At 38.1% G+C, this 26,688-nt stretch overlaps 1 protein-coding gene across 6 annotated transcripts in view; it reads right to left on the reverse strand.

The window, feature by feature from the left end:
- The window catches only part of WDFY3 (WD repeat and FYVE domain containing 3), a 306,761-nt gene that overhangs the window by 204,800 nt on the left and 75,273 nt on the right, over positions 1-26,688 (reverse strand). For all 6 annotated transcript variants that reach the window (XM_075127477.1, XM_048848044.2, XM_048848041.2 and 3 more), the window contains exon 3: positions 499-709. In XM_075127477.1, coding sequence (XP_074983578.1) covers positions 499-678 — 180 coding nt within the window. In that variant the 5' untranslated portion in view covers positions 679-709. The remainder of the gene's footprint in view (positions 1-498; positions 710-26,688) is intronic.

The raw sequence follows: 26,688 nt of genomic DNA on the forward strand, positions 1-26,688 counted from the left end.
ATTTCTGAGTCTGAATATAACCTGGGCTTTTGAACATGCAGACTCAAACTCTCATGTGAAAGCAAGATTTTCAAAATAGTTCTGGGACAATCTAGAAGCTAGTTTTGATCCCTACTTTAGAATGAAGAGTTAATAAAAGGGAACATAACCTCAGGCTGTTGTGCATCCTTAGAGATTTCCTAACATAACATTACTTTTAACATCAAAAAAGGAAAATGTTGGCAACACAAAATTTATAATTTCTATTGTGTTTCCACTGTATATTCCCAATCCCTTCAATTCTAAAGGAAAACAATCTCCACCAAATTTAGATTGTAAGTACTCTTAGGACTTATCTACACAAGGAAATTAGTGTGGAGTGAGATAGGGTGTGAATTTATCTTTGCAGCGAGTTAGTACAGAGTAGTTAGTGCACATGAGCTACTCCACACTCTCCTCCACTGTAGACAAGACTTTAGCCAGCACCAGAAAAGTCTCTCATCAGATCACCTGGCTTACCCTGTTAAACACTGGCAGCATCATGTAAAGTTTTTCTTCCTGTTCTTTCTGGGTCATGTGCCGAGGAGGATGACAAAGTTCTGTGAAGAGTCGGCGCAGGTGCATCAACCCTAGAGCATTATCCTGAGGGCTACACTCCTCCTGCCGTGGCCGGCCCATGATTCTCTTGACCATATTCATCTTTGCTGAATTCTGGAAATCTCTTTCTATCCTGTTTAGAAAGGAAAACGAACTACTTGAGTTAAACTCATACAATAATGACAAAAATATTTTTCACATTTAAAAAAATAAATAAATAAAGCAAGTTCAAAAATGCACCCTCCCAACTTAATCATAAATACTGTAGCTAGATTTTTTTTAAAGGCCTATATAATTTCATGTACTATAGCAACTGGTATTGTGTGCGCCAAGATGGGGAAAACTAGATTTTATGTTTCAGGCTTCAAGTTGATAGCATTTCAGTACTGCTGTTTGTAAAATACAAGCTCTTTTGAAATGAAGATGTTACAACTTTAAAATGCTACTGAACAGTCCAATACTTTACTCCTACAAGTATACAGTATGCCAAGTGTCCATTTTGATTTGAGATTTTGTTCTAGAAAATAAATGTCCACACCACATTACTAATGTGAATTCATTCATTACTATATGAAAATAATTCTAATGGAATGTATTATTAGTATTTCACTTCTTAAAAGATAATGATAAAAGATTTCAGTCCAGAAAAAGAAAAAGCTGATATATTCTTCTGATAAACTGGACCTTAATATATTTTACATACTTAATGTACAGTCTAGTCAGACACTTTGAAAAATTGTACAGTTCTATTACATGTCAAGCCAGGCCTACTCAACATCCTGCCAAGCTGCAAGAGACCAAACATCAGGCATGGACCAAGACTGATGCTAGTAAATAATTTTGTACAATCACAGAATTCTAAAAATGTAGAGCTGGAAGGGACCTGGAGAGTCCAACCCCCTGCGCTGAGGCAGGACCAAGAATACCCAGGGCATCCCTGGAAGTAGTTTATCTAACCGGTTTGTAAAAATGTCCAGTGATAGGGATTTCATAACCTCCCATGGAAGCCTATTCCAGTGCTTAATTATCCTTATAATTAGAATATTTTTCCCAACATCTAACCTAAATCTCCCTGATTAAGCCAATTACTTCTTGTCCTATACGGACACTATAATATGAAATGAAATAATTCAGTGGACATGGAGCACTATAGATAATATAAAAAACATTTACAAAAACAAGGAGTCAAATTTAAAAAGTCAGCCTTTTCTTTCAAATCTACAAGTCAGCAGTTGTCAGACCATGCTGGAGAGTCTCATTGACCCGTTGAACGTGAAAAGACGTGATATGACAAAACCACAGAAAAGTCTATAAATTAATTGAGTTTATTAAAGCTTAAATCAGAGTGATTCACACATAGTATTATTCAAATTGAAATAGTGTTAGTCAAAGCCCCAAAGCTATTCCCAAACTCCTGAATATGACTTAATTATGTTACTGTCATTAGTACAGTAATGTGAAAACTCAAGAGACACCAAAATAGAGTAGTCTGCCACAAACTGAAAAGGGAAATTGGCCCAAATGTTCACAGTTTAACAGAAAAATTCATTTATTTCATTTTAATAAAACCATCAAAAATTCTTTGCTTTCAATTAAGTCAGAGAACACTTGGAACTCTGAACAAAGAAATAAATCAGTTTCAGGCTGTCAAGCCTGATGGATAACAGCAGAGGAAAATAGTGCTATGAGGAAGACAGATTTGGACACAACCTCGGGCCTTTTGCATATTGACTTAGTGGGTAGTTGTGCCTTTCACATCCTTTTTAAGCATACACCAAGAGAAAAGCCATCTAGACTGCCTTGTTAAACCTAGCCAAACAGTATGCTATGCAAAACAGGAAGACTTGCACCTTCCTATTTATTTCACCTGCTGATTAAAAAAAAAAAAAATTTTGGTAATCAGAAGTCTTGATTAAGATTAGATACTGGAGTGAAGAAATATAGACAGCTATCAGAGTATGGAGGTTTGGTTAAAATGGAAATCATTTTAATAAGACTCTTTGAAGAAAAAGTTGTTTTACTGTTTTCCTCTTTGTCTTGTAAAGTATTTGTGAACTGGAAAGTGTTCAAAGAGGGACCTATGAAGTTTGGCTATTGTTTCAATATGTTTGTATCTTCATTTGGTACTTTGAAAAATATTTAACAACATGCCTCAAACGTTTTCAAATAAAAACTTCTGTCTTATCAATATAAGGAAGGCAATGTTCAAAGTTTAGTTTTGCTGATAAAATAACCATATTACTCTATATTCACTCTAAAGTCACTCTTCTTCCTAGAATGTGTCAGAAAAGGTAGGAAAAGACATTTAGATAGGTTTTTTAAAAATTTTCTCTTTTTACAATGGCCTATACCACAATCTCATAATTCACTTTAAAAAAACCAACACCCTAAACTTTACAAAAAACAGAGATATTGCTTGATAAACTAATTCAGAAAACCTTCCCCCTCCCCATCCTTAAAGCTAAAATATTTCAAAAGGCACAACTGCCTTTATTGTTGGCAATATTAGCAATGCTATTTTTAAATTTCATCTGAACTCAATATCTTCATATCTTGACCAACAAACTATAAATACATCAACCCATACTATTAAGAGCTTAGGGAAATATGGTTAGAAGGAAAAACATAGAGCTACAAAACACAGACTCTACCAGAAGCCAGTCGACACGTACAGTGAGTTTTTGTTTTGTTTTTCTTTTTAAATAGAATTACTAGTGATAATGTGCAACAGCTGCCAATATTGATACCATAGGCCACACAATTAACAGGAAATCAATTCTACTTTATAGGGAAATGTTTTCCATTCACTGAAAGAGGAAGGCTACAAATGACACTGATGAAGAATTTTGCCTAGGGGGACAAAAGAGGAAAAAAAGAAAAAGTCGTATAAAATCCTCCCGTGTCCTGAGCAATAAGACCATAAGCATATGTTATTAAACTTTTAATAACCTCATACAGGTAACAGGGGAACTGCCTCATAAAAAATACCTGGTAATATATTATACATTTTAATACTACCTTAGAGAATTAAAATTAAGATATATTTTCATCAATTATAGCATTAAGTTTTTGCCCTTCATTCAGCCCAAACAATAAAAAATAAACAAATAAACAAAGTGTAGCTATTGTTACTTCCATTTATAGTCTGTTTCACTTTCTTACTCTCATGTACTAACACCTAACTTCTATGCTGTAGGAGCCAATCCTATTGGCGTATCCTGAAATCAATATAAAGCCACTTTTGGTGAAGTGTTGAGCAATACACGGATGCTTTTTATCTTGGGTTTTACTACTGGTAGGTTAATATAATTTCCTTTTCAAAGCTACTTTAAAAAACCTCCTAAAACTAGGGCCTAAAATTACCTGGCAGTGCCAAAACATTAGACACAACACCGAAAAGCAGTACCTATCATTGACTCCACCACATCAGTGAAGCTGTAAATCAGGAGAATTTTTTTAAAAATTAACCTTTTTAAACTGAATTTTACAAATTAATATGCTATATTTCTCCATGCTTGAAGTACATGCACAGCACACTTTACACCATGAAGACTGAAGAGCACATGTCTCATAACATAAATATCACTCTAAAGATGACAATAAGCAATTACAGACTTTCAGCTGTGGCAGCCATTAAAATTCTATAGATAAAAATGTTATTGAAAAACAAGTTGATTTGTGTTCAGACATCAAATAAAACCTTCACTTTAAAAAGGGAAGCTATTAAATTTAGCTTTTAAAACAGAATTTCAACCTTTTTTTCATATTAGCAGCAGCATTCTTTCCATAATATCTGCTGGCACACTACTTACTAATTCTTGGGCATTGATTGTACACACAAACCTTAATTTTATTTTATTTATATTTTTAAGACGAAGAAAAAGACTTTTTCCTCCTGCATTCTGGCAGGGCTCCCATTTTTCAGACAGACAGACAATATCTTTTGCTTCTAGTCAGTAAAAGAAATCTACCAATTTCTATTCCAAACAGGAACTTGGAGTTAAAAATTGTAACAGTGCACACTTTTCTATAACAAATCTCTTGATATATAATAGAATATTTTAAAAGTTAGTGTCAGACATGTATAAATTTAATTACTTTTTTTTAATGCATTGGCGACTTCCATCCACCACTTCTATGTATTGATTTTGTATTCCTAAAAAGGGTGGTAAATCTCCACCTCCCTGCCACTGTTCCCTCTAAGCTGTTCTAAGCTGCACACAGATCCTAAACACCACGCGCACAAAAAATGAAATACTACATTGGAGCCAGGCTGAAATATCATTTATGGGCGACTTTTGACATTCTTCGCCCGTCATCTATCAACACAGCCAGATTCTACTAGCTGGCAAGGGGGGGGAAGGGAAAGGAGGTTAAATTTCCTAAGTATTTAAAAATGACATTTATAAAACAACATGGTGTAAAACTATTATCACCACAAATTGCAACTAAAGCTTTTTAAATGTATAAGCATTTTACTCGCTTGTGCGCATTTTCCTCATGGCGCACAAATTTGAACTCTGCTTAAAAAATTTGTACAGAAGAAATTTTTTGCACACGCGGCCTGCCAATAATTAGAGGGAACATTGCCCCCCGCTTTTTTTTTTTTGCACTTTTGTGATAAAGATTAATTTTAAAAAGGTACTTTTGTTGGGCACAAAAATTCATATTTCTTGTATCAATGCTACACAGGTCCAAAGAAACTCCACTTAAATTTCTATCTTCAAATTTTAAGGCCTCAGTTTTCTTTCCAAGCAAATTTCACTTTAGATGATAAAAAAAACATACTTTTTTTATTTGGCCGAGTCGGACTATTTAAAAATGTTAATATTTATAAAAACACTACTAGTAGTTGCAAGAATTATGAAATATTTGTTATTAAAGAAAAAATCTGGAATTATATATAGTTATACACTTTAAGTATATACATTTAGCTCTTACCTTTTTCTTTGGTCTAAACATAATCACCAGGCTTTCTGGAAGCCCTTCAGTTTTTCAAAAGGCTGTAACTGCTTTTTACAATACCATTCATTGTTCTTAGTGAATCTGATATAGAAATCTCAGTGTTGGCACACCTTGAAATGATAAAACAGTAATACTTCTCATTTAAACAGGGCTCATCATCCATGTAGCTCAAAGTGCTTTTACAACTGAGGGCATATTTTCATAATCTTTCATTTGGCAAAACATGTTGGTTGCAAATTTTTAAGAGCCTGGGTCTAGCTTCCAAAATTGAACCATGTGGATGTTCAATTATGTACACAAGCAACCAAACTCATGTCCAAAAAAGTCAATTGATCAAACTGAGTAGATATCTAATCTGCACAGACTAAGAGTTACACAGCATAAATTATGAAGCAGGGATTTTTTTATGTTAGCATTTTACTCCTGAATATTTTCACTTATCTATTTACAAATGGAGACAAGGACAAAGGCCTTGAACTTGATTCAGTATTCTAAGGGAAGCCAATGTTGGGAGCAGAGGAGAGGTTTAATGTGTTTGTGATAAAGGCCCTGTGTTGCGGAAGAAACATGCTGCAGACTTCTGTATCAACTGGATTTTCCTGCTGCCTCGCCAGTCTCAGAACTTTACTACTCAGCAAAATTAATTGCTCCTGAGCAAGATTTAGAAATCATCTGCTACAAACTAAGGAAACCAACTTTTATTTAGCCTAATTTCTCATCATGAGAGGTACTGATTTAGCTCAAATTACCAGAGTTCGTCTCCGGGGCAGGGTCAACATGCTAAGGAATGATACTTCCACTGTGTGAATTTCATGCCACAGTACAGTTTTGATTGATCAGTTGGAATCCAACATCATGAACACTGAAACCTAACTGACCAATGAAAAAACAATACTGTAAAAATACCTAAGAATGACAGACACTCACAGATTTAGGGGACTAGAACAAGCAGGTAGCTGAGACAGCAGTAGCAGCAGGGAAAGAGATTCAAAAAGGATCCCACAAATGTCTCATCTACCTTGTGAAGGGGCCATGTGCCTACCTTGGCTCCAACAGAGCTCAATTTAGCATCCAGACTCAGTCTAAAAGATACCATCAGAGATGCTTAGTTTTGCAGTTCTCAAACTGTGGATTTGTTTCTCCAGAGATAAACATGCTTGTTAACAGCAAAAATGTTTTTGAATAAATAAATAAATATATAGAGGTGAGAAACAACAGACCTCAACCCTACTGTCGCTGTGCAAATTTGTGTACACGGAGTCAATCCCTTATCTCTCTAAAAGTGCAAAGTTTCAAAAAGTTCAATGCATAGAAGATGGTTGGGGGTGGAATAGACCTGGCCAAGGAGAAGAAGTCTAGAGATAAATGGGAAAAGGGAGGGACAGGCAGGAGAAACCAAAGTGAAACTGCTTGGGCAGCATATTCCAGAAGTCTAGAGGTCTTTCTGAGTGTAGCCTTCATTGATTTGAGATCTACCATACCATTCTCTCATGAGAAGGGAACCTATAATGCCAACAGGCTGTTAAAGAGAACCAGGTTGAGAATATTGTAACGAAGTTCCTCTGCTTGTGGGTAGGACAGGCATGCGTGCAAAATGCAAACAGAGCAACAAAGAAATGCAAGGCCTGGTTGCCTGAATGAAACATCATGAGAAATGTTCCTTCTCAGGAGGAAGCTGTGTTGAAGATGATGACAGGAACTTGTCTGAACATGCAGGATCTTCAGATTGGTAAACTTTTTTATTTCATACTTCTTTCTTAAGGACTGCCTGTCTTCCTTCTGGACTATTCCTGAATTCTCATGTTTGAGCAAAAAATATAGTTGTTATTCTATGGTACTAGCATTTTAGATGCAGTTATGATAAAACATAAAATAGCTGAAACAGGCAGATCTTCCTTTTACAAATTTCAGCTTTAAAGTAGTACTGAGTGTCAGTGAATGCAATGAGTAACACTAAATGAGCCATATGGTTAGAATAATTAAATAACTGCATTGACTTATTTTGTTTATGAAAATCCATCCTCAACATACAGGATTCTGAAGACTATCCACCTTCAAGATCATCATCATTTTCTATAGTTTCAGAGTTATCTGCCAATGATAGTGTTTCAGTCACATCATGTATGTCACAACCACACTATATCACCTGTAGCAAAAAGAAAAAAAAAATCACCATCATCCAGAAACCACCATAGATAAATTTGTGATAAGAATCAGCAGGCTACAAAAAGAGGTAATTGATGAAGAAATTGCCCTGTTTGTTTATGCAACAAACTATCAGTATGACTGAGAACCCACACTTCATTAACATGGTTCAGTCATTAAGACCAGGATACAGACCACCCAAGAGAGCAGATGTCGCAGGCAAATTGCTGGATGAAGTGTACGAAAGAAAAAACTGAGCAACGTGCAAAAGGTCTAGAGGTTGAAATGGTTAACCTGAGTCTTGATGGGTGGAGCAATGTCCACAATAATCCTTTTGTATGTGCTTGTGTGACAACAGAAGAAAGGAAGACATTCCCTTACAGAAACAATTGATACATCTGGAAATGCACACACAGCAGAATACTTACAAGAAGTAGCAGTAAACAAGAAGTAGCAGTAAAACCTATAACAAACCGTGGAAAAAAATTCAAATGTCTAGTAAGCACCTTAGTCACAGACAATGCTGCAAATGTATCCAAGATGAGAAGAAATTATTTAGAAGAGAGTCCCAAGCTAATAACATTTGGTTGCAGGGCTCATTTGATGCACCTCCTAGCCAAAGACTTCAGTGTTCCAGAAATAAAGGCTAATGTTGAAATTGCAACATACTTCCCTAACAACCACTTTGCAGCAGCTGCTCTGAAAAAAAGTGGGAGGAACCAAGCTAACTCTCCCACAAAACGTGCTATGGAACTCAGTAGTGAACTGTTTTGAACACTATATCAAGAACTGGCCTAATTTGATGACAGTTTGTGAACAAAATTGTGAAAAAACAGATGACACTGTCACAGCCAAAGTTCTCATCATTAGGCTTAAGAGAAACATTGAACACATGCTGAGTACCCTGAAGCCTATTTCTGTAACCCTGAACAAAATGCAAGGAAATAGCTGTTTTATTGCTGACGCTGTTGAAATTTGGAAGGAACTGAGCGAGATCTTAAAAAGAGAAATATGCACTGACAGAGTTACATTACAAGCATTAAAAAAACGATACGACAAGCACTATCTCCAGCTCATTTTCTTGCCGATATTCTCAATACTCGGTGCCAGGGTCAAACCTTAACTGCTGAAGAAGAGCTGGCTATGACATAGACATCCAGCAATCATCCCTCCATAATGCCACTATAATGAACTTCAGAGCTAAGGGTGAACCAGTCAAGAAATATATGTTTGCTGATGATGTTTTAAAGAAAGTCACTTAAGCACTTGGATTCAGAGACTGTTGAAGTGATAATCTCACTTTTAACAGCAGTAGCTTCTTCTGCCGGTGTAGAAAGAATATTTTCTTCCTTTGGACTAATTCATTCCAAATTGAGAAATCGTTTGGGACCTGAAAAAGCAAGAAAGCGAACAAACAGGAAAATGAAGGCAAAGACGACTGATTTAGCTGCAGAAGCCAATATTTTAAGTTTCTCATCTTGACCTGGCTGACAGAGTCAATTTAATTTTTGTTGTTTTTTTTTTAAATTTCATTTAACTCTTTTAGTTGAAAACAATGACAAAAACAAACCTCATTTAAAAAAAAGTGAATGTTTAACTAAATTCAAAAATTCATATGCTTGTTTTGTTAAAATATTATATGTTTGCTGTTGAAGAAAAAAATCCAGAACACATAACGTTGTTTTAGTTAAATAAAACAATTTAAATATCTGTCTGTTGATGTTTTCCTCCTAATATAGCATGGCAAGAAAATCCTCCAAATATTAACGATTAACCTGTTGAATTGGAGATAGTTCACTTCCCAATGACTTAATAAATATCTGCTTCAATTACCTTTGGTATTTGAAATATCTAAACAATCGTTCATTTTCTGATATAGCTGTAAAACTAATCTGAAAAGTTTTCAAAACAAATCACTTAAAAATGTATCGTGTGTACCTTCTAAAAATGAAACTTACATCTATCTCTGAGTTGTGAAGAATATGTATTAAGGTTATAATAACCATCAAGAATACACGGTTATGTAGAAATCCATGATTAAACTGAGTCTTCCTGACTAGTGATTTAAATCACTCAAAATTTAAAAAAAAAAAATCACTCAAAATAGTTAAGTCCAAAGTTGAGTGAAGAGTTATAAAGGGATCTCATTAAACTGAGTGACCACGAAACAAAGTGGCAGATGAATTTCAATGTTGGTAAATGCAAAGAAATGCACATTGGAAAACATAATCCCAACTATCCATACAAAAAAGTGCAGTCTAAATTAGCTTTTACCACTTAAAGAGATCTTGGAATCACTGTGGATATAAAGAACAAGAGTACTTGTGGCACCTTAGAGACTAATAAATTTATTAGACCATAAGCTTTCCTGGGCTACAGCGCACTTCATCGGATACATAGAATGGAACAGTAAGAGATCTATCTATCTATCTATATCTCTCTGTGTGTATATACACACACACACACACACTGGAAGTTACCATACAAACTGCGAGAGGCTAATTAGTTAAGATGAGCTAAGATGAGACGTTTCCAAGCGGGCTCTTTCCCTGTTATATATTTTAGACGTTTGGTGGTGGCAGCAATAAAGTCCAAGGGCAAAAGGTAAAATAGTTTGTACCTTGGGGAAGTTTTAACCTAAGATGGTAAAAATAAGCTTAGGGGGGTTTTCATGCAGGTCCCCACATCTGTATCCTAGAGTTCAGAGTGGGGAAGGAACCTTGACAACTATTAACCAAGATGGTCAGGGATGCAACCCCACATTCTGGGTACCCCTAAACCTCAGACTGCCAGCAGCTGGGACTAGATGACCTGGGATGGATCACTTAATAATTACCTTGTTCTGTTCATGCTCTCTGAAACATCTGGCACCCTCCACTGTCAGAAGACAGGATACTTAGTGAGACAGACTAATTTGACCCAGTATTGCCATTCTTATGTTCTTATGGACTACATGCATTCATTTTGTTTTTCCACATTTCTTCCTTCATATTTACTTACACTAAAATAAATTATGTATTCACCTTTCCTCTCCTACCACTGCATCCCTTTCCAACACAAAAGGATAATTTTACGTTTGTAAAAACTCGACGAGACTCGTAGTCCAGTGGTTCTCAACCCATGGCCCAACCAGCACACAACCGCGGCCCATGTCACATCCTCAGGGCCATACAGGTTGTGTGTGTGTGTGTATAGTGTGGATGTAGCCCACAGAACACAGAGCACTGCTATGCAGGCCAGAACAGTAAATAGACTGAGAACCACAAGATTAGTCATTCATTTAAAAATGGCTTTTACCCAAGGTCAGGAAAGCATCATAAACTGTTTCCTCACTATTGAGGCCAAACAGCTTTTGTAATAAATCAGGTCCAGAAAAGAATAATCAAATTATGACAGGTAGAGTGAAAGATGTGGGAAGCTTCATTTATGACTCCTAAGTAAGGCCATATATACTGACCATCTGCACACGGTTCAAGGAAAGTAACATGGTCCAACAATAAACGTACCTCAAATCTGCATAGCTGGAAAGTTTTAGACAGCTCCACGTGTGACGTTTCATGCCAGTTATTTAATGAGCTATTTTACACATCATAAATTTAACCTACAAAAACTTGCGTGTGGATTTAGCAGTCGTGAAAGGCATCAGCTTCACAGCACTGGTAAATATAGCCTTCTGTTCATCTACAGGGCTGCACCTAGTCAAGATTCCCAGAAACACGTCAATTACCTCACCCCTGATGTTTGGCTGGGATACTTCAGACTCTATGACTCAAGCTGTTATTTCTAGTGAGTCTGCCAATAAGCAAAAAAACTAATTCTGTTGTACCAAAAAGTTGGTGCATAATTTCTGTCAAACAAATCTTTCTGGGGAAAGTACAAGAACACTGAATTCTCAGAGACGAAGAAAAATAGAATTTTGCATGATATCTGTAGCCTGATAAATTTAATTTTAAATTTTACATTTTAATCATTGAGTAAACACCATACGGAGTTCAAGTGTTACGGAATGGAGTTCATCATATAGGTAAGGATACTCCCCCACAGACAAGAGGCCCAGAGAGACAAATAATGAAGATAAAAATAGACACTGTTTTTGCTGTCCAAGTTTTTCTTGGAATCACCTTTTCTGTCATTATAAAACAATTAAACCAGAAAAAATTAGAAGTATTGATTTAAAGAGCAAAATCTTTGATTTCCATTGCACCCAGTTTAGAACTATAATTAGCATAATGTCAAACCATGTTACATCTATTAAAGTAAGTTTACCAAATTAGTATTCATCTGCAACATCCATTTACTGACTACTATTGGGTTAATGGTCAGCATTCACAAGAAATCAGATGGTAAGACACTGTACAACAACTCCAAATTACCAGAAGAGTATTAAAATCCATCATTCAGACACACATTATAGCAAAGCAGAGGGACTGAAAGAAATGTCTGGTTTTAAATATATGCTCAAAGGCCTTGTTAGGAACATAATGCATTTGCACCTGAGCAAATTCTCTTTAAATAGAAAACTAAACTCATGTCATTATTGCTTATACACTAATATACTAAAGTGAACGTTATGCTTTAAAAAGCATGTGAAAACATAAATTTAACCTGTTAAATTAACAATTTATTCTAGTTATTGTTTTCATTACAAAGAAATCCAAATTATTTATGAAAAGGACAAAGGCCTGAAAATACAGACTTATTTTTGTTCATTTATGGAAGTGAACAGGTCACAAGACATAATAGTGCAAGTGTTCTTTTGGATCTCAGTAAATATTCAGGTTACTATGACCTCAAAACATTTCTTACACAAGCAGTGGAAGCTTTCACAATTACAAAAGTAGGATAGAAATATTTCCGTCTAACTTAGTAAACATTTGGCATTTGTTTTTGCATTCATAGAAAGCAAGCTTGAATCAGCTAATTTGCATTAAACAGGACAAACAGAAGGCTATCTTAGATTACAGTTTATTTTGCCAACCCAAACAGCATTGCACTGACTCTAAATCATTGGTACTCAACATGGGAAGAGCTGCTAACAGTTCCTGGAAGACATTTTTCACTAGAAAAATCAAAGCAGGATAGGAAAACTCACTAGGACCAAAATGGATAAATAGTTTGGTTACCATACTGATAATGATAAAGCAGTAGAAAATAAAGCTTTCACAGGGAATTTTTACATCAGTAGTAATCAGAGAAATAACAGGACTTAACCAGAAATTATTCTGCTAGCATGAAAAAACAAGACTTCTACTAAAGACTGGAATTTATGCTGTCGTCTACAAAAGTAAGCAATCAGAGGAAAAATATGTGAACTCTGAAGATGAGATAACATAACTCTTCACCGGTGTTGAGATAAAATTAACTGTGGTTTGCATCAAACTGTATGTACAATATCCAAAATATATTTTCTTTTCAGCTATTTTCAGTATGTCTGCTGAAAAAAGCAAGCAGATCTTTAAACTGAGCACAGGATTACAGAACTCCATTTTCCTCCTTTTCTCCAACACAAACACTTTTCTTCAAAACCATTTTCTCCTATATATCTGAGCTTTTCCTAGGATAGCAACAGCAGTTTAAATACCCGCACGCCCCCACCAAGAAGTGCACACTCCTCAGTTTCAAATCATGTCTGCCATTGGTCAAAATTTATGTAGTAATATCCGAGGGAAAAGTCATACTAACTGCAATGAAAAGAACAAAAGATAAAAATTCTACTGCCATGTCTGGCCACAGTAATAAATTTCCACTTGCTACTACAATTCTGTAGCTTTTTCTATCAGAAAGAACAATGGGGATGGAAAATCCAAGATAAAAATGAAATTAAATCCCTGGGCATAAAAGGAATTTTTAGATAGTGCCAAGCCACAACAAGACAACCGAGCCAACATGGTGAACCATGGTGGCTGGCTCAGAGGCTAAGCCCTTTTTAAGATGTTGCAAATTCAGATTTCCCCTAAATTTAATGAAAGATAATAATGCAGAGCAATCTAAACATGGAAAAGTAGCTGAACTAACATTATAAAATACTAATCGTTTTCAGTCATCAGCTTGTTTAGCTATGCCAACTTTCCAAGGCATGTATACAACAAAAAGAAAAAATTGCCTAATATCACCACACCTCAGGGGCCCCGTAGCATTTTGAAGCATCTCTAAGTAGCTTAAAGAACCTTATCAATATATGCCATGGTATTTAATAGTGTGTCTTTAAACATCTTTTCTAGACAGGCTGGAGCCCAGAATGTTTAAAATAATCCACAGCCCATTAAACTTCTAGGGAATGAATAAATTGCTCACGGGGTTTATTCCTTCTTGCTTCAAATTCCTAAAATACCACTATTGCAAGCCATCATGGTTCACCATCTTGGCTCAGGTGCATTGGCTTGGCACAATCTACAAATGGGTAAATTAAATTAAAAATTAAATTAAATTGTAAATTTAAAAAAAAAAAATCACACAATAGAGAATTGCCCAAAGATTTAAATATATCTACCTCGAACCCAATGTGACAAACAGCAGCAGCCTGGAAAAGTTTAAGGGATCCCTGCCTATCATGTGGCTAGGTCGATTATATAAGGAAAAGGAAGCTAGGTGCAGAGGGGAAGGGAATGTTCTCTTCACCACCCTGGCTGGTAGAAGCAAAGGGAAGAGGGGAAGCCTCTGGGGCCTATAGCCAACATTCCTGGACTTTATATTGTGTTTTTATATCTTTTGCTTTCAAATAATAAATTGTGCCCTGAGGCAAGGGTCTTTAAAGGACTTGGGTGTCCCTACCTGAGCTGTAAAACAGCCCACCAGCATATACTCAACCCACTTCCTAACAGCCTTAGGAAAGAGAAAAAAAGTTAATGGGTGTTGAGCAATGCAACAAGAACCTTTTCCCTCTACAGAGCAGAAGGATTATTACTAATCCAGCCCAGGGTTCCAGCGACCAGAAATTGTCACCATCAGACAGCTGTCTGGTGGCCTACTTACTTGTATTACTGTAGTGTTGAGGAGGACAGGCACAGACTAGAATCACATTGTGCGAGTCACTACACAAACAGAGTAAAAAGCCCCTGCTCCAAGGAGCGTACAATCAAAGCACAGAAGACCAGAGACAACAGGTGCATACCAACAGATGGGGATGCACAGGACACATTGAGACAACATTGGTCAGTATGAGAAGCAGGGGTGTTGGAAGACCAGCTGCTCCAGAAGTTTTTTTGCAGGCATCACAGAAAAGGAGAGTTCTAAGGAGCCATTGAAGGAGTGCAATGACATAGTTTACTGAGGGGCAGCATGGAAGAAAGCATGAAGGGACTTGTTTAACAAGTGGGTGAGGGAAGCTAGCATCATTGGCCAATTGGAGACAGGTGTTGACACTTCAACAGCATGAGAGATTGGCCTAGTGAAATGAACTGGTGGTTTCAGTCCTCTTCATAACAGGCAGGATCCACATCACAAAAATTACCACTACTAAAAGCATTAATTGATATTCTTATTGGCAATCTCAGAGACACCAAGAACTGAACATCTCTGTATCACCATGCCCCACCTAGATTAGGATTAAAGAACATTTTCACAGAGCACTGCTGGAAATCTTGTGTTCATGCAACTAATCTGCTGTTCTAAGGAAAAAAATAATAATTTGTACCACTTAGCTTTCTAACAGTTTTCAAGTGTTTTACAGATAAAGAATTTTAGCCTTAGACATACTTCTGTGAGGTAGGTGGTATGATCTCCAATACCAAATGGATGAACTACCATACCGAGAGATTACGTTTTTTGTATATTACACAGAATGTTTGGACCAAAACTGAAACTAGACCACAGGTCTTCTGATTCAGAATTCTGGACCTTAGCCACAAGATTTCAGTCCGTAAGACTGTCAGTTTCAGAGACAAACGAGAACATTTTTGATAAAGTAGATGTACAGCTTTTATATTGATATTGATTGCCTATAGAAAAGTATTCCTTAATGCAGAGTACAATGGCCATTGAGAGCAACTTGACACTCCATCCCTTAATCATTGATTCCTTCTTAATGCAAAATATTCAAAACACATTAAAATTGAAGATTTTCATACTGAACATAGCATTGCCTTCCCCCAAACATCATATGGTTAATCAGGAAACCATTTAACTCACTTTTTATTTTTAATAATTTAGTTTGTTACATGGGCTATTTACCACAGCTACCAATTTTTACAACTGGGTTAGTTGTCTAATTGCCCATTTTTTTCTCCTGCTTAATAATGAAGTGAAGTCAAAATGGAAATTATGTTCCATAGCAGAGGATTGTGATATCCAACAAAAGTTTATGGGGCTCACTGCAGGATGTAACAGAAGAAATTTGTGAAGGAGATCGAAGAAAACTGATTCAAAGAAAACTGAAGTCTGTAGCATCAAGAAGCAGGCACCGGAAAGGACTATTCAAAAATACATATCTATACGTAAGTGTTCACTTTTCAGCTGTGCTTCTCTTTAAGGTACTGAGGCACATTTTAGTTCCCAAGTTACAGTTATTAGGAAACTGAATTGTTCTTGCTGTAGTTTAGAGCTAATCCATGTGAAAAACTGAAGTTATTAATTCCCTTGGATTGTGACCATCAGTGCAAAAATCTAGTTTACTTATAAAGTCCCCCCATGTTTCTAAAAACATGCATAAAAAGATAAGCGGTAATATATTTCATCTCAATTTGTTGTTCTGCATTTCTGCATTTCTGCATAATAGTCAAGACAGCTCCAAAACATGTACCTAACCACCAGAAAATAATATATGTTTATGAAAGCCATTCATGTACTAAATATTAAATGTCAAGTTCCAGGAAAATACCATGCAAAGAAAAACAGAATAATCTATATTTATTTATGTCTTATCCTACCTAGGATTTTTCAAATTCTCTGCAAGCATCTTACATTTCAAATCCTCTCTTTATAAGACATTAATAACAATAGACTATTTCCTCTGAAAAAGCATTACATAGATATTCTGTGCCTACAAGCCACTGCCAGCCCATCATTAAGTAAACATCCTTCTGGCAAGTCAGGCGAATTCAGAGCTTTGCACTGTGATCCCCAGGAGCCTGTCGTACCAGCACACAGGCTGGTTTGATTAGAGAGGCATAGCAGATCTATCCATCACTAGTGCAGGATTCATTAGCCACTTGACAAGAAAGGAGGAGGAACCATCTGTGCTACAAGCAAGGGGTTTCTTTTTCTGCTTTCATAACATCCAAGCCATACTGATTGGTAGTGGTTTGTTTAAAATAAAATAATAATAATAATAATAATAAAAAATGGAAGCAGGAGTAGGACGACAGAAAAATTAAGAAACTATAATAGGACAAAAAGACATTACAACTATTAACTGCAATTAAGATTTACAAGGTATGGCATACAAATAAAGTTTAAGACCTTTCCCCAACCCCCTAAAAACCAGAAATCCTTTCAAAGGAGAAGTTGGATTTTTTTTTTTTTTTTTTTTTTTAGAAAATTACTCTGAGAAGTACACAAAAAGGCAACCAATCCGTGTAGGTGTTCCAAATTCAGTTTTTGATGTAGCCAAGGAAAGGGTTTATTCATCTTAAATTTGCACTATCAATTTAATGTACAAAATAGCTGGCTAAGGTCAACTTGTGTACACACTGCAAGAGAAGACCTCAAGTAAGTGTTTAGATTTCCCCAAAAGGTTACTTCTCAATAATCGTATTTACTGAAGTGTATTGCTTCCACAATGCCAATTTCTCCTATCCTATTTCTCTTGTTAGTATTTGTTCAAGGGATAGAAAAGAAATAAAGAGGACTTGGGGCTGAGATTGCCTTTATAAACTTGGACACAAACTTTCCATTCCATGAAAAGGTGTTCAAACTACCCCAATGGCCACTGCTTTTCAGGTGGTCTTAACCAGCAGGCACCATGGTTAAAATCCTGGCTCTACCGAAGTCAATGGCAGACTTCCATTGACTTCAGCAGGCCTTGAATCCAACTTATGGGCACATTCATACTCAAAGTGAAGATCTGCATAAGAAATTCTCACACACACACAGAAACTCCACAGGATTTTGCTAGAAAAAAGATTTACTATTATGAATTTCCAGGTTAGCAAAGCCTTTTCCTGAAAATATAACCCTAAACTATTCCGCTTCTCACTTGTACAACAGTGTACAATATTTTAAAAATAATGGTGTATCACATATGTTAATTACACTGCAAATGTAGAAATGCATCCTGGAATCACTACATTACAGAGCTTGTTACTGCATTAATACTTGAAAAAATGATTTCCGAGTGTTTAAAAAAAAAAAAAAAAAAGCCATCCAGCAGCGAGTCCAGCCACATTTGGATGCAAAGGCCCTCAGGACAGCACCTGGGAAATGGATTTCTCTCAAGTAAGAAAATACTTCATTAGCTATTTAATTACTTGGTTTTATTCTTGTGTCTTATATTATGTTCCCCTCAGATTTTGCAATTAAGCATTCTTGTGAGAACGCACTTTTGAAAAAGCAGTTTTATTATTTATAATTTAACCTTTGCTCATTAAAATATTGTATGTGTGATGAAACAAAGGAGCAAGTTAAAAAAAACAAAAAAGTTGCTAGACCAGAACAGTGAAATCTGAACATGAATAAATGATTTTACCTTTAAATGTCCCACACTAGGTCTCTAGAGTGGTGTTAATGCAGCAACCAAGTTTGAGACAAGATTATTCTTAAACCCATCTCTCTACACTCCCTTCTCCAGTTTTCTTTCCAGAAAGTTTTGTGTGATTTGTAGGTACTTTCTACATAACATAACTATCCTGAGATAGAGAAACTATGGGAAGGAAGGTCCAGAGACTTTTGTTTACTATATCCTGTGATACCAGTGTAACAAAGCTGAAGTGGTACGGCCATGTAACATCCTCCAAGGGACGAGAAGAAGAAGAGGTAGACAGAAGAAGAGATGGATTGACAACATAAAAGAGTAACAGGAATGGACTTCGTGGAGACTCAAGCACGGATACACAATCATCAGGGGTGGAGACAATTGGTGGATTGCTCATCAATGATGGTGCCCCAACGACCAATGCGGTTATAGGAGTGGTGATGATGACTCTTATTTTTAGCACAAAATTATTTTATTTCCTCACCTCTATGCTCTGTTTAGCTCTATTAATCCCTCACAACCCATACTCAACACCATTCTCAACTCCCCACCCATATGCCCAGACCAAAACTGGCCACTTCATTGATTCTGTTGATCATTTCCCCTTCAGGAACGCTTAGCCCCATTGCTATCCTATCCCAAAGAGTAATTCCTTTAAAAAATAATTATTTAACACTGCGGGTTATTAGACAGGATAAAGAAGGATGAAAGGGGTCAGAAACTAAGGCAGGTATATCCGTGATAAGTACATGGATGAGGAGTTCTGAGGGCAGTAGAAACTTGGAAGAGAAGGACATATAGTATCTAAGGTAAAGAGATTTGCATAATCATTTACGGTTACTTAAAAATAACCCTGCATATATTATGCAAATACCTGCAATCTGACTGGATAATAATGGCCTTCAGCCAAAGTACATGGATTTACATTTTGTATGGTTGAGAAATAACTGTACAGTCATAACGCAAAGTTGTCTCTCATAACCAGAGTTCAAGGAATTGCATAATTCACATGTAACTGCACAACTGTGGGTCATAAATTGTAGAAAAGAATAACTGAACTCTGCTTTGCTGGGACAACTCAATTTCAGTGTAGGGTCCACACTCCTATCTCACAGCATTCTAAGCTTTCATTTTTAAAGGAAATGTTAACACAATGCATTTGATTTAAAACAATTTAGAAAGTGTACTGGTGGTTACAAGATGGAATCTGTTGATAGCAACCTCTATCATAGGACACAGGTATTAAATTTTTATAATCCTGATCCATGCCACGTGACCTGGGAAAAGGAAATGAAGAGCAGCTTCTTACCAACATTCCTGTGTGTCATATATGTATTCCGTGGATGACTTCTAAAACCATACTCTATTAGTACGGAGATGCAAATATAAGTTTAATAAAATTCAATTCCAATAAAATCAAATGTGGGCAACAGCATGGACATCTGCCGTTGTTTCTCTGCTCTTCCACAAACGGCAGTATACAACACTTGAAGTTCCAGTATTTACAGCAGCTATAGCAACATGCACTTGATTACCTCAAGACAGCTCTTGGAGAAATATTTTTGAGTCAAGAGAACAAGCTGTAGGGTAGCTTCACTGCTTCTAGACCATTTTAATTGGTTCTGCAAAGGGAAGCATAGGACAGAGAGTTTATTTCCAGTAGATTGCCTGGTTGTTGAACCTGCCTTATATGGAAGTGTCAGTAGCAGCCCTGATTTTTTCATGTTCGAAAAACAAGATGTGGCATCAAATATTCAGAGAATCCATGTTACCTAGGTCATATAATCTGCACACAAGTTTCTCTGATGCCACTGTCTCCCCTCAAAAAGAGCTCGTAAACAACTTCGTTTGTAATTTTTCCAAAAACCATTCGCACAGGAAATATGTGCCAGCATATATAAGACACAGACCTAATAGGTCATGGGAAAGCCTTAGTGATTTCAGAAACAGAACCAGGTTCTTGAATATAAGCTTTAACAGAAATTCTTTTTGTACCTCTACCTGTCATCCATAGGTTAGAAGAAATCCAAAATGTGACACCACCAGTAGACAAATACAGTTACAAATATTAAACCAGCCCTAGCATGTATTGCTCTTAATGAGGTCATTCAAGTGAAATAGTGAACTTCTTGCTCTCTTGTATAATTGCACTGTATGGTGTGTGGGAAAGTTTGTTTACATAAAATAATCTGGCAAGAGCTGCTTTAATCTCACTTAAAACTAACCTAAAATTTAACCAGTTGTAGAGCCAATGACTACACCATCAACAATAGTCTGAAGTACAGTAGTTAGTAGCTCTGGTGCCTCTATATCATGAATACTCTTGTTCAACTCCTTTCTCTTAAACACAGGCAGTCAATCATAACTCTCCAAGGCAGGCTGTCATGGTTTGCAACAGGAGGAACTACCTGTAAAAGATATCTACTCTGTAGAGCAATGGAGCAGCTGGCAGCACCAAAGCAGTGAAGTCGATAAACAGATTATCTAATGTCTTTAAATAAGCAGGTTTGCCTGTAGTAATGTCCACTGCCAGTTCATCTATTATTAAGCATGAGTGCTTGTCTTGGAGTGCTACAGTTGACAGAGAAATGTTTGCAGACAGCATGTTGACGCCCTTCATTTGAACCGATGAGGTGGACAATGTCATCAGTTCATGCTCCAGAACAGCAGTTCTCTAACAGGAGTCCAGGGCCCCCAGGAGGAGGGGTGGGGGGGCGGGGAGGAGGTTTCAGGGGTCTGCCAAACAGGGATGGCATTAGACTCATTGGACACCAGGGCAGAAAGCCAAAGCTATGCAGTGCAGGGCCGAAGCCCAAGACCCCAAGCCCCACCACTGAGGTCTGAAGCCGAAGCCTAAGCAACTTGGCTTTATGGCACCCCCTGTGGCAGGGCCGTCCCTAGCTATTCTGAGGGCCTATGCAGCCCCCTCTACAGCGGAGGGAGGGGGGAGGCCTCTGCAGTGGCACAGCCCCAGGCCTCCGCTGGGGGGATGGTAGGCTTGGGGGGCAGAGGGGAACCACCCCCCAGCACTCACCAGCAGCGTGGCTGGGGCTGGGTCTGCACTTCCCGCCACCGGTGAGTGCAGGCCCAGCCCTGCTGCAGAGCTCAGGGGAGTGGGGGCGGGGCTGGAGCAAAGCAGGAGCGGGGAAGAGGTGGGGCGGGGCAGAGGCCCTGGGGAAGAACCAGAGCAAGGACTGGAGCAGCACGCAGCTGCGCAGGACAACAGGAAATTTGGTGCCCCAAATTTCCTGGTGCCCTACGCAGCTGCATATTTTGCATATGGGTAAGGACGGCCCTGCCCTGTGAGGCCCCAGGCAATTACCCTGCTTCCTACCCCCTAATGCCACTCCTGGCTTTTATATGCAGAAAAACAGTCATTGTGGCACAGATGGCCTGTTGAGTTTTTAATAGCATGTTTTGGGGGAAAGAGGGCTCAAAGAAAAAGGCTGAGAACCCCTGCTCCAGGACATACCTGAAATTTATTTGCCAAGAAGATTCTTTGCCAGCGAGGAAACAGAGTATGTTTGTCTGCTTTCAAAATACTTGCCTTTTTTGTTTGTTTTGTTTTGTTAATTACAACTGTGAGAACTTCATTCAACGTTTCCAACAATGAAATATGAGAAGATAGCTAGTTAGCACGATTTCATCTTGCACAATTGATCTCTTGGAAATCTCACATTATAGAGTCCATACACAGCAACAGCAGCCGACACCACTGCCTTCCTCGTCCTAAGTTCAGTGGCCAGCTTGTATTCATAAAAGCTCAAAAGAGAAGAAAGTACAGTATCATCCAGATCCCTTGCTATTGTTTTCTTCGATACAAAATCATCTATTCCTTCTTGAAAGCCATCTTTCTTTAAGAACCATGCCTGTTTTTCCTGACTGGGGAATTAAGAGAAACTACCACCTGAGTAGTCCATAATGAGGAGAACAGTGGTTCTTCGTATCTGCAGAAGACTGTTGAACTTTCTGGAGCTCTAATCCAAAAATGTGAAATTCCCTTTGGAAAGAAAGACAAAGGACTGTCTGCTCTGCTGACCACCACTGGAAACATTAGCCTGCCCTCGAGCTAGATGTGGATCTAGTTATATCGTAAGGAGTCTCACCTGAACGGCAGTTCCGATTCTAGACAAGGTAACATCATGGCAAATTTTCAATGCTTTTCTTTGACTTTAGGGAGTTTGGCAAACTTACACAATCATCTGACAACTGCTCTGGGGTTGTACACTGCATAGATGAAAGCCTGACTTGTGGCATCTTGAACCCTCACTAAACTTAAATTCAACCACTTTAGCGTGTTAAGGCACTGTGCCTTGCCTATGCTAGACTTTTAAAATGTTAGTCAGCACGTTAGCTAACATCACACTTTAAATTCAAGTCTACACAAGGCCTCAATGGGTAGCTCTCTCTTTGACTCTCTCTCTGAAGTCTGTCAGCTCTTCCTCTGTGAGGGGATGGAGGAGATCCTGCCCAGGAGGTGGAATTAAGAGTATGGTCCAAAACACGGCACAGGGAAGGAATGTTTCCTGCATCAGGGACCTGTGGCTGCTCCACAGCAAGCAAGGAATGGGGACACAACACAGCCACTTTTCTCCTCAACTGTGTCTGCAGTCAGACACGGAAGAAATCACACAGCAGAGCCTATAAATGGAGAATTTATTTTTGTTTTGCTTAAACTAAATAGCAGCCACTTAGAAAGAGGTGCAGATTCTGTTCTGTGCATATGGAAATGCAAGAGGAAAAAGGCACCAACCGCAGCCCGCTCTGGTCTTTTGGGATAGAGGCAGTGTTGCTGGAGGTGCTCAAGGGAAGGAGACAGAGCTACCTAATGAGATGTGCCTGCAAGCACGTGAAGAGAGGTGGAAGCCAGGCTTAGAGCTGTTGGGACTCTAACGGGCAGAGTGGCCTAAGCTCCAGCTATCTGTTCTTTTCTTCTGATCCCCAGTGATTCAAGAAAAATTTGAATCAAACATTCTACACACATTTCATAAAGCTGTAGCTATGTTCTTAATATGGCTCAAATTTCCTGACTTGAATGCAAAATATTATCCTTAAAACTACATTCAAGTTTAATTTCCTAGTACTTTTTGTTGTTTTTCTAAAAAAATAAAGGGTACCTTCAGCATTTAGCACATCTTTACCTATATTACAAGCTCTGCTTGTAACAAATTTAGGAGTCACACAGGATTTTTAAATTCTGCACAAGCAAGGATCAAAGTGTGCAGAATTTTGAAATTCCTCAAACTACTGAAGGATTTTATCATATTGTACACAGTCTCCAACACCAAATAATACATTTTCTACACTAGTATTTGTCTATGAAGAGTTTTCTATGCAGGTATTAAAACCACAGTTCAGAACATTAGCAAGAAGTTGCTCACACATGTGCAAAACAGTTCTTATTGCTTTGCTAATTTACTGTTTTCTTCTGACAAATCAGTGAAGAGACTACTTTCAGTAGAGATTAGCTACATAGAAAGTTTCTAGGTATTGTGACAGACCCAGACCAGTGGGGTACAGGAGTCTGGTAGAAGGCAAATATACTGGCCACTGGATTAATAGTTTTCTGTTCCCTGAGTGACCAGAGCAGGCTGCCCTAGAGCAATCAGGAACTCGCTAGAACCAATTAAGACAGGCAAGCTAATAAGGACACCTGGAGCCAATTAAGAACTTTCTAGAATCAATTATGGCAGGCAGGCTAATCAGGACACCTGGTTTAAAAAGGACCTCCCATCAGTTAGTAGGGGGGACTGTAAGGAGCTCGGACGTGCTGCTGGAGGATTGAGGAGTACAAGCATTATCAGATACCAGGAGGAAGGTCAGGTGGTGAGGATAAAGTCAGCAGTGTGCCCTTGTTGCCAAGAAGGCCAATGGCATTTTGGGATGTATAAGTAGGGGCATAGCGAGCAGATAGAGGGACGTGATCGTTCCCCTCTATTCGACATTGGTGATGCCTCATCTGGAGTACTGTGTCCAGTTTTGGGCCCCACACTACAAGAAGGATGTGGATAAATTGGAGAGAGTCCAGCGAAGGGCAACAAAAATGATTAGGGGTCTAGAACACATGACTTATGAGGAGAGGCTGAGGAAGCTGGGATTGTTTAGCCTGCAGAAGAGAAGAATGAGGGGGGATTTGATAGCTGCTTTCAACTACCTGAAAGGGGGTTCCAAAGAGGATGGCTCTAGCCTGTTCTCAATGGTAGCAGATGACAGAACGAGGAGTAATGGTCTCAAGTTGCAGTGGGGGAGGTTTAGATTGGATATTAGGAAAAACTTTTTCACTAAGAGGGTGGTGAAACACTGGAATGCGTTACCTAGGGAGGTGGTAGAATCTCCTTCCTTAGAGGTTTTTAAGGTCAGGCTTGACAAAGCCCTGGCTGGGATGATTTAACTGGGAATTGGTCCTGCTTCGAGCAGGGGGTTGGACTAGATGACCTTCTGGGGTCCCTTCCAACCCTGATATTCTATGATTCTATAACATGTTGGGAGAAGGCCTCGGGAGTTGTAGCTGTCACGCAGCTATTACAGGAGACATTCTAGACAGCTGCAATCCACAGGGCCCTGTGCTGGAACCCGGAGAAGAGGGTGGGCCTGGGTTCCCCCCAAACCTCCCAACTCCTGATCAGACACTGGAGGAGACGACCTAGACTGTGGGTTTCACCAGAGGGGAGGTCTCTGGGCTGTTCCCTGACCTACATGGTGGATCAGCAGAGACTGCGGGGGTTGTTCTTCTCTTTTTCCCCCATGCTGGCCAGTGATGAGGTTATCTGAGTGAACGGCAGATTTGAGCCACGAAAGTAGCAAAACCGAGGGCTGTCATGAATCTCTGAGGCAAGCAAATCCGCCAATAAGCACAAGACCCACCAAGGTAGAGGAGGAACTTTGTCACAGTATGAAGTTCAACATATGCGAAGTTCATTTTAATAGTTTTAGCCTTTTTATAAACACTGCAGAAAGCATTTATTTCACCCTCATGTAACTCAGACACAACTATCATTTTGTGCTCCAAACAAGGAATGACCTTTTGGGCTGAGACAATGAACAAAAGGCTTTTGCCCAAACAGGAATTTTTTCTAGGCTTACAAATCACTGCTGGAGATGGGGAAGACACATAATGAAAGTAACACCATAACCTTAAATGAAGCATTTGCTACCACGAAATCTTTTGTTCGTTTTTTTAAAATAAATAATTCATGCTCTGATCACCTGGGTCCAGTTCATTTTCTTCCAATTCAGGAAAGATGGTGGGAATGTACCATAAAAAGACTAAACCATTAACAGAAGTAGTTCTTTTGTGCTAGAGTAATCCTGCAAAAGCTGCAAACTTGGGCTAATAAGGGTTTTCCCTGCTGTTTGGACTTTTCCAGTATGCCACATCATTTTCTGTGAGGTGAAAGAGTGTCACATACTGTGGCATGCTACAGAATCTGTGTGATACAAAAGGTTTTCTTCTATTGATCTGCAAAGAATCTGTGTATCACACATGATAACAATGAGGCTTGGCAGTTACTATTTGATATCTATAACATTCAGTAACACTAATACTGAAGGAACATTAATTTGGTCCATTTGTAACATTTAATATACATTGACTGGAGTAAGGTTACCAACTGGCAATAACGTAGTGACATTTATTTTAACATTGCTGCCATAGTGGCTCTCAGCACATCATTTACAAATGCTGTAAAAATTCAATTATCTTGCCAGGAACATTTTTATTATTATTGCACACCTCCTTTACTTTACTTACCAAGTTCCCAACAAATCTGATTTGCCTTATTTAATTTACATGAGCAAAATTAAGTGTTACTGAGTTAGATGCTTATTTAAGCTCCTCTTTGGCTTCAAATGCTAAGAAAAAATCCATCAGGTGAAAAATCCATTTAATCCCCTTTAGTATTTCAAAAATGTAAATTACACTACCTAAACATTCATCTTTTAAAAAGAAGCCATTATGTAGGCTATCCTATTTGCACTCGGACTATGTGAATAATAAGAAAAATCCACATTAAAGGTCCAGCAATATTACAATGAATCCAAAGCAACTGAGACCTAAATACAAAATCCCAGTGGAACCTAAACTCAATGGGACCTTTACATTAATGACTTGGATGCTGGAGTAGACAGCACACTTATAAAACCTGCAGATAATACCAACCTAGGAGGGGCTGCAAACACTCTAAAATTTAAAAAATGACCATGACAAACTGGAGAATTGGTCTGAAATCAAGATGAAATTCAGTAAAGATAAATACGAAGTACAATACTTAGGAAAGAAAAATCAAATATACAAATATAAAATGGGGAGTAACTGGCTAGCCAACAGTAGTGCAAAAAAGGATCAGTGGATCACAAACTGAATATCAATCAGTGTG

Source organism: Caretta caretta, chromosome 4, assembly GCF_965140235.1.
Source record: "Caretta caretta isolate rCarCar2 chromosome 4, rCarCar1.hap1, whole genome shotgun sequence".
Classification (NCBI taxonomy): Eukaryota; Metazoa; Chordata; order Testudines; family Cheloniidae; genus Caretta; species Caretta caretta.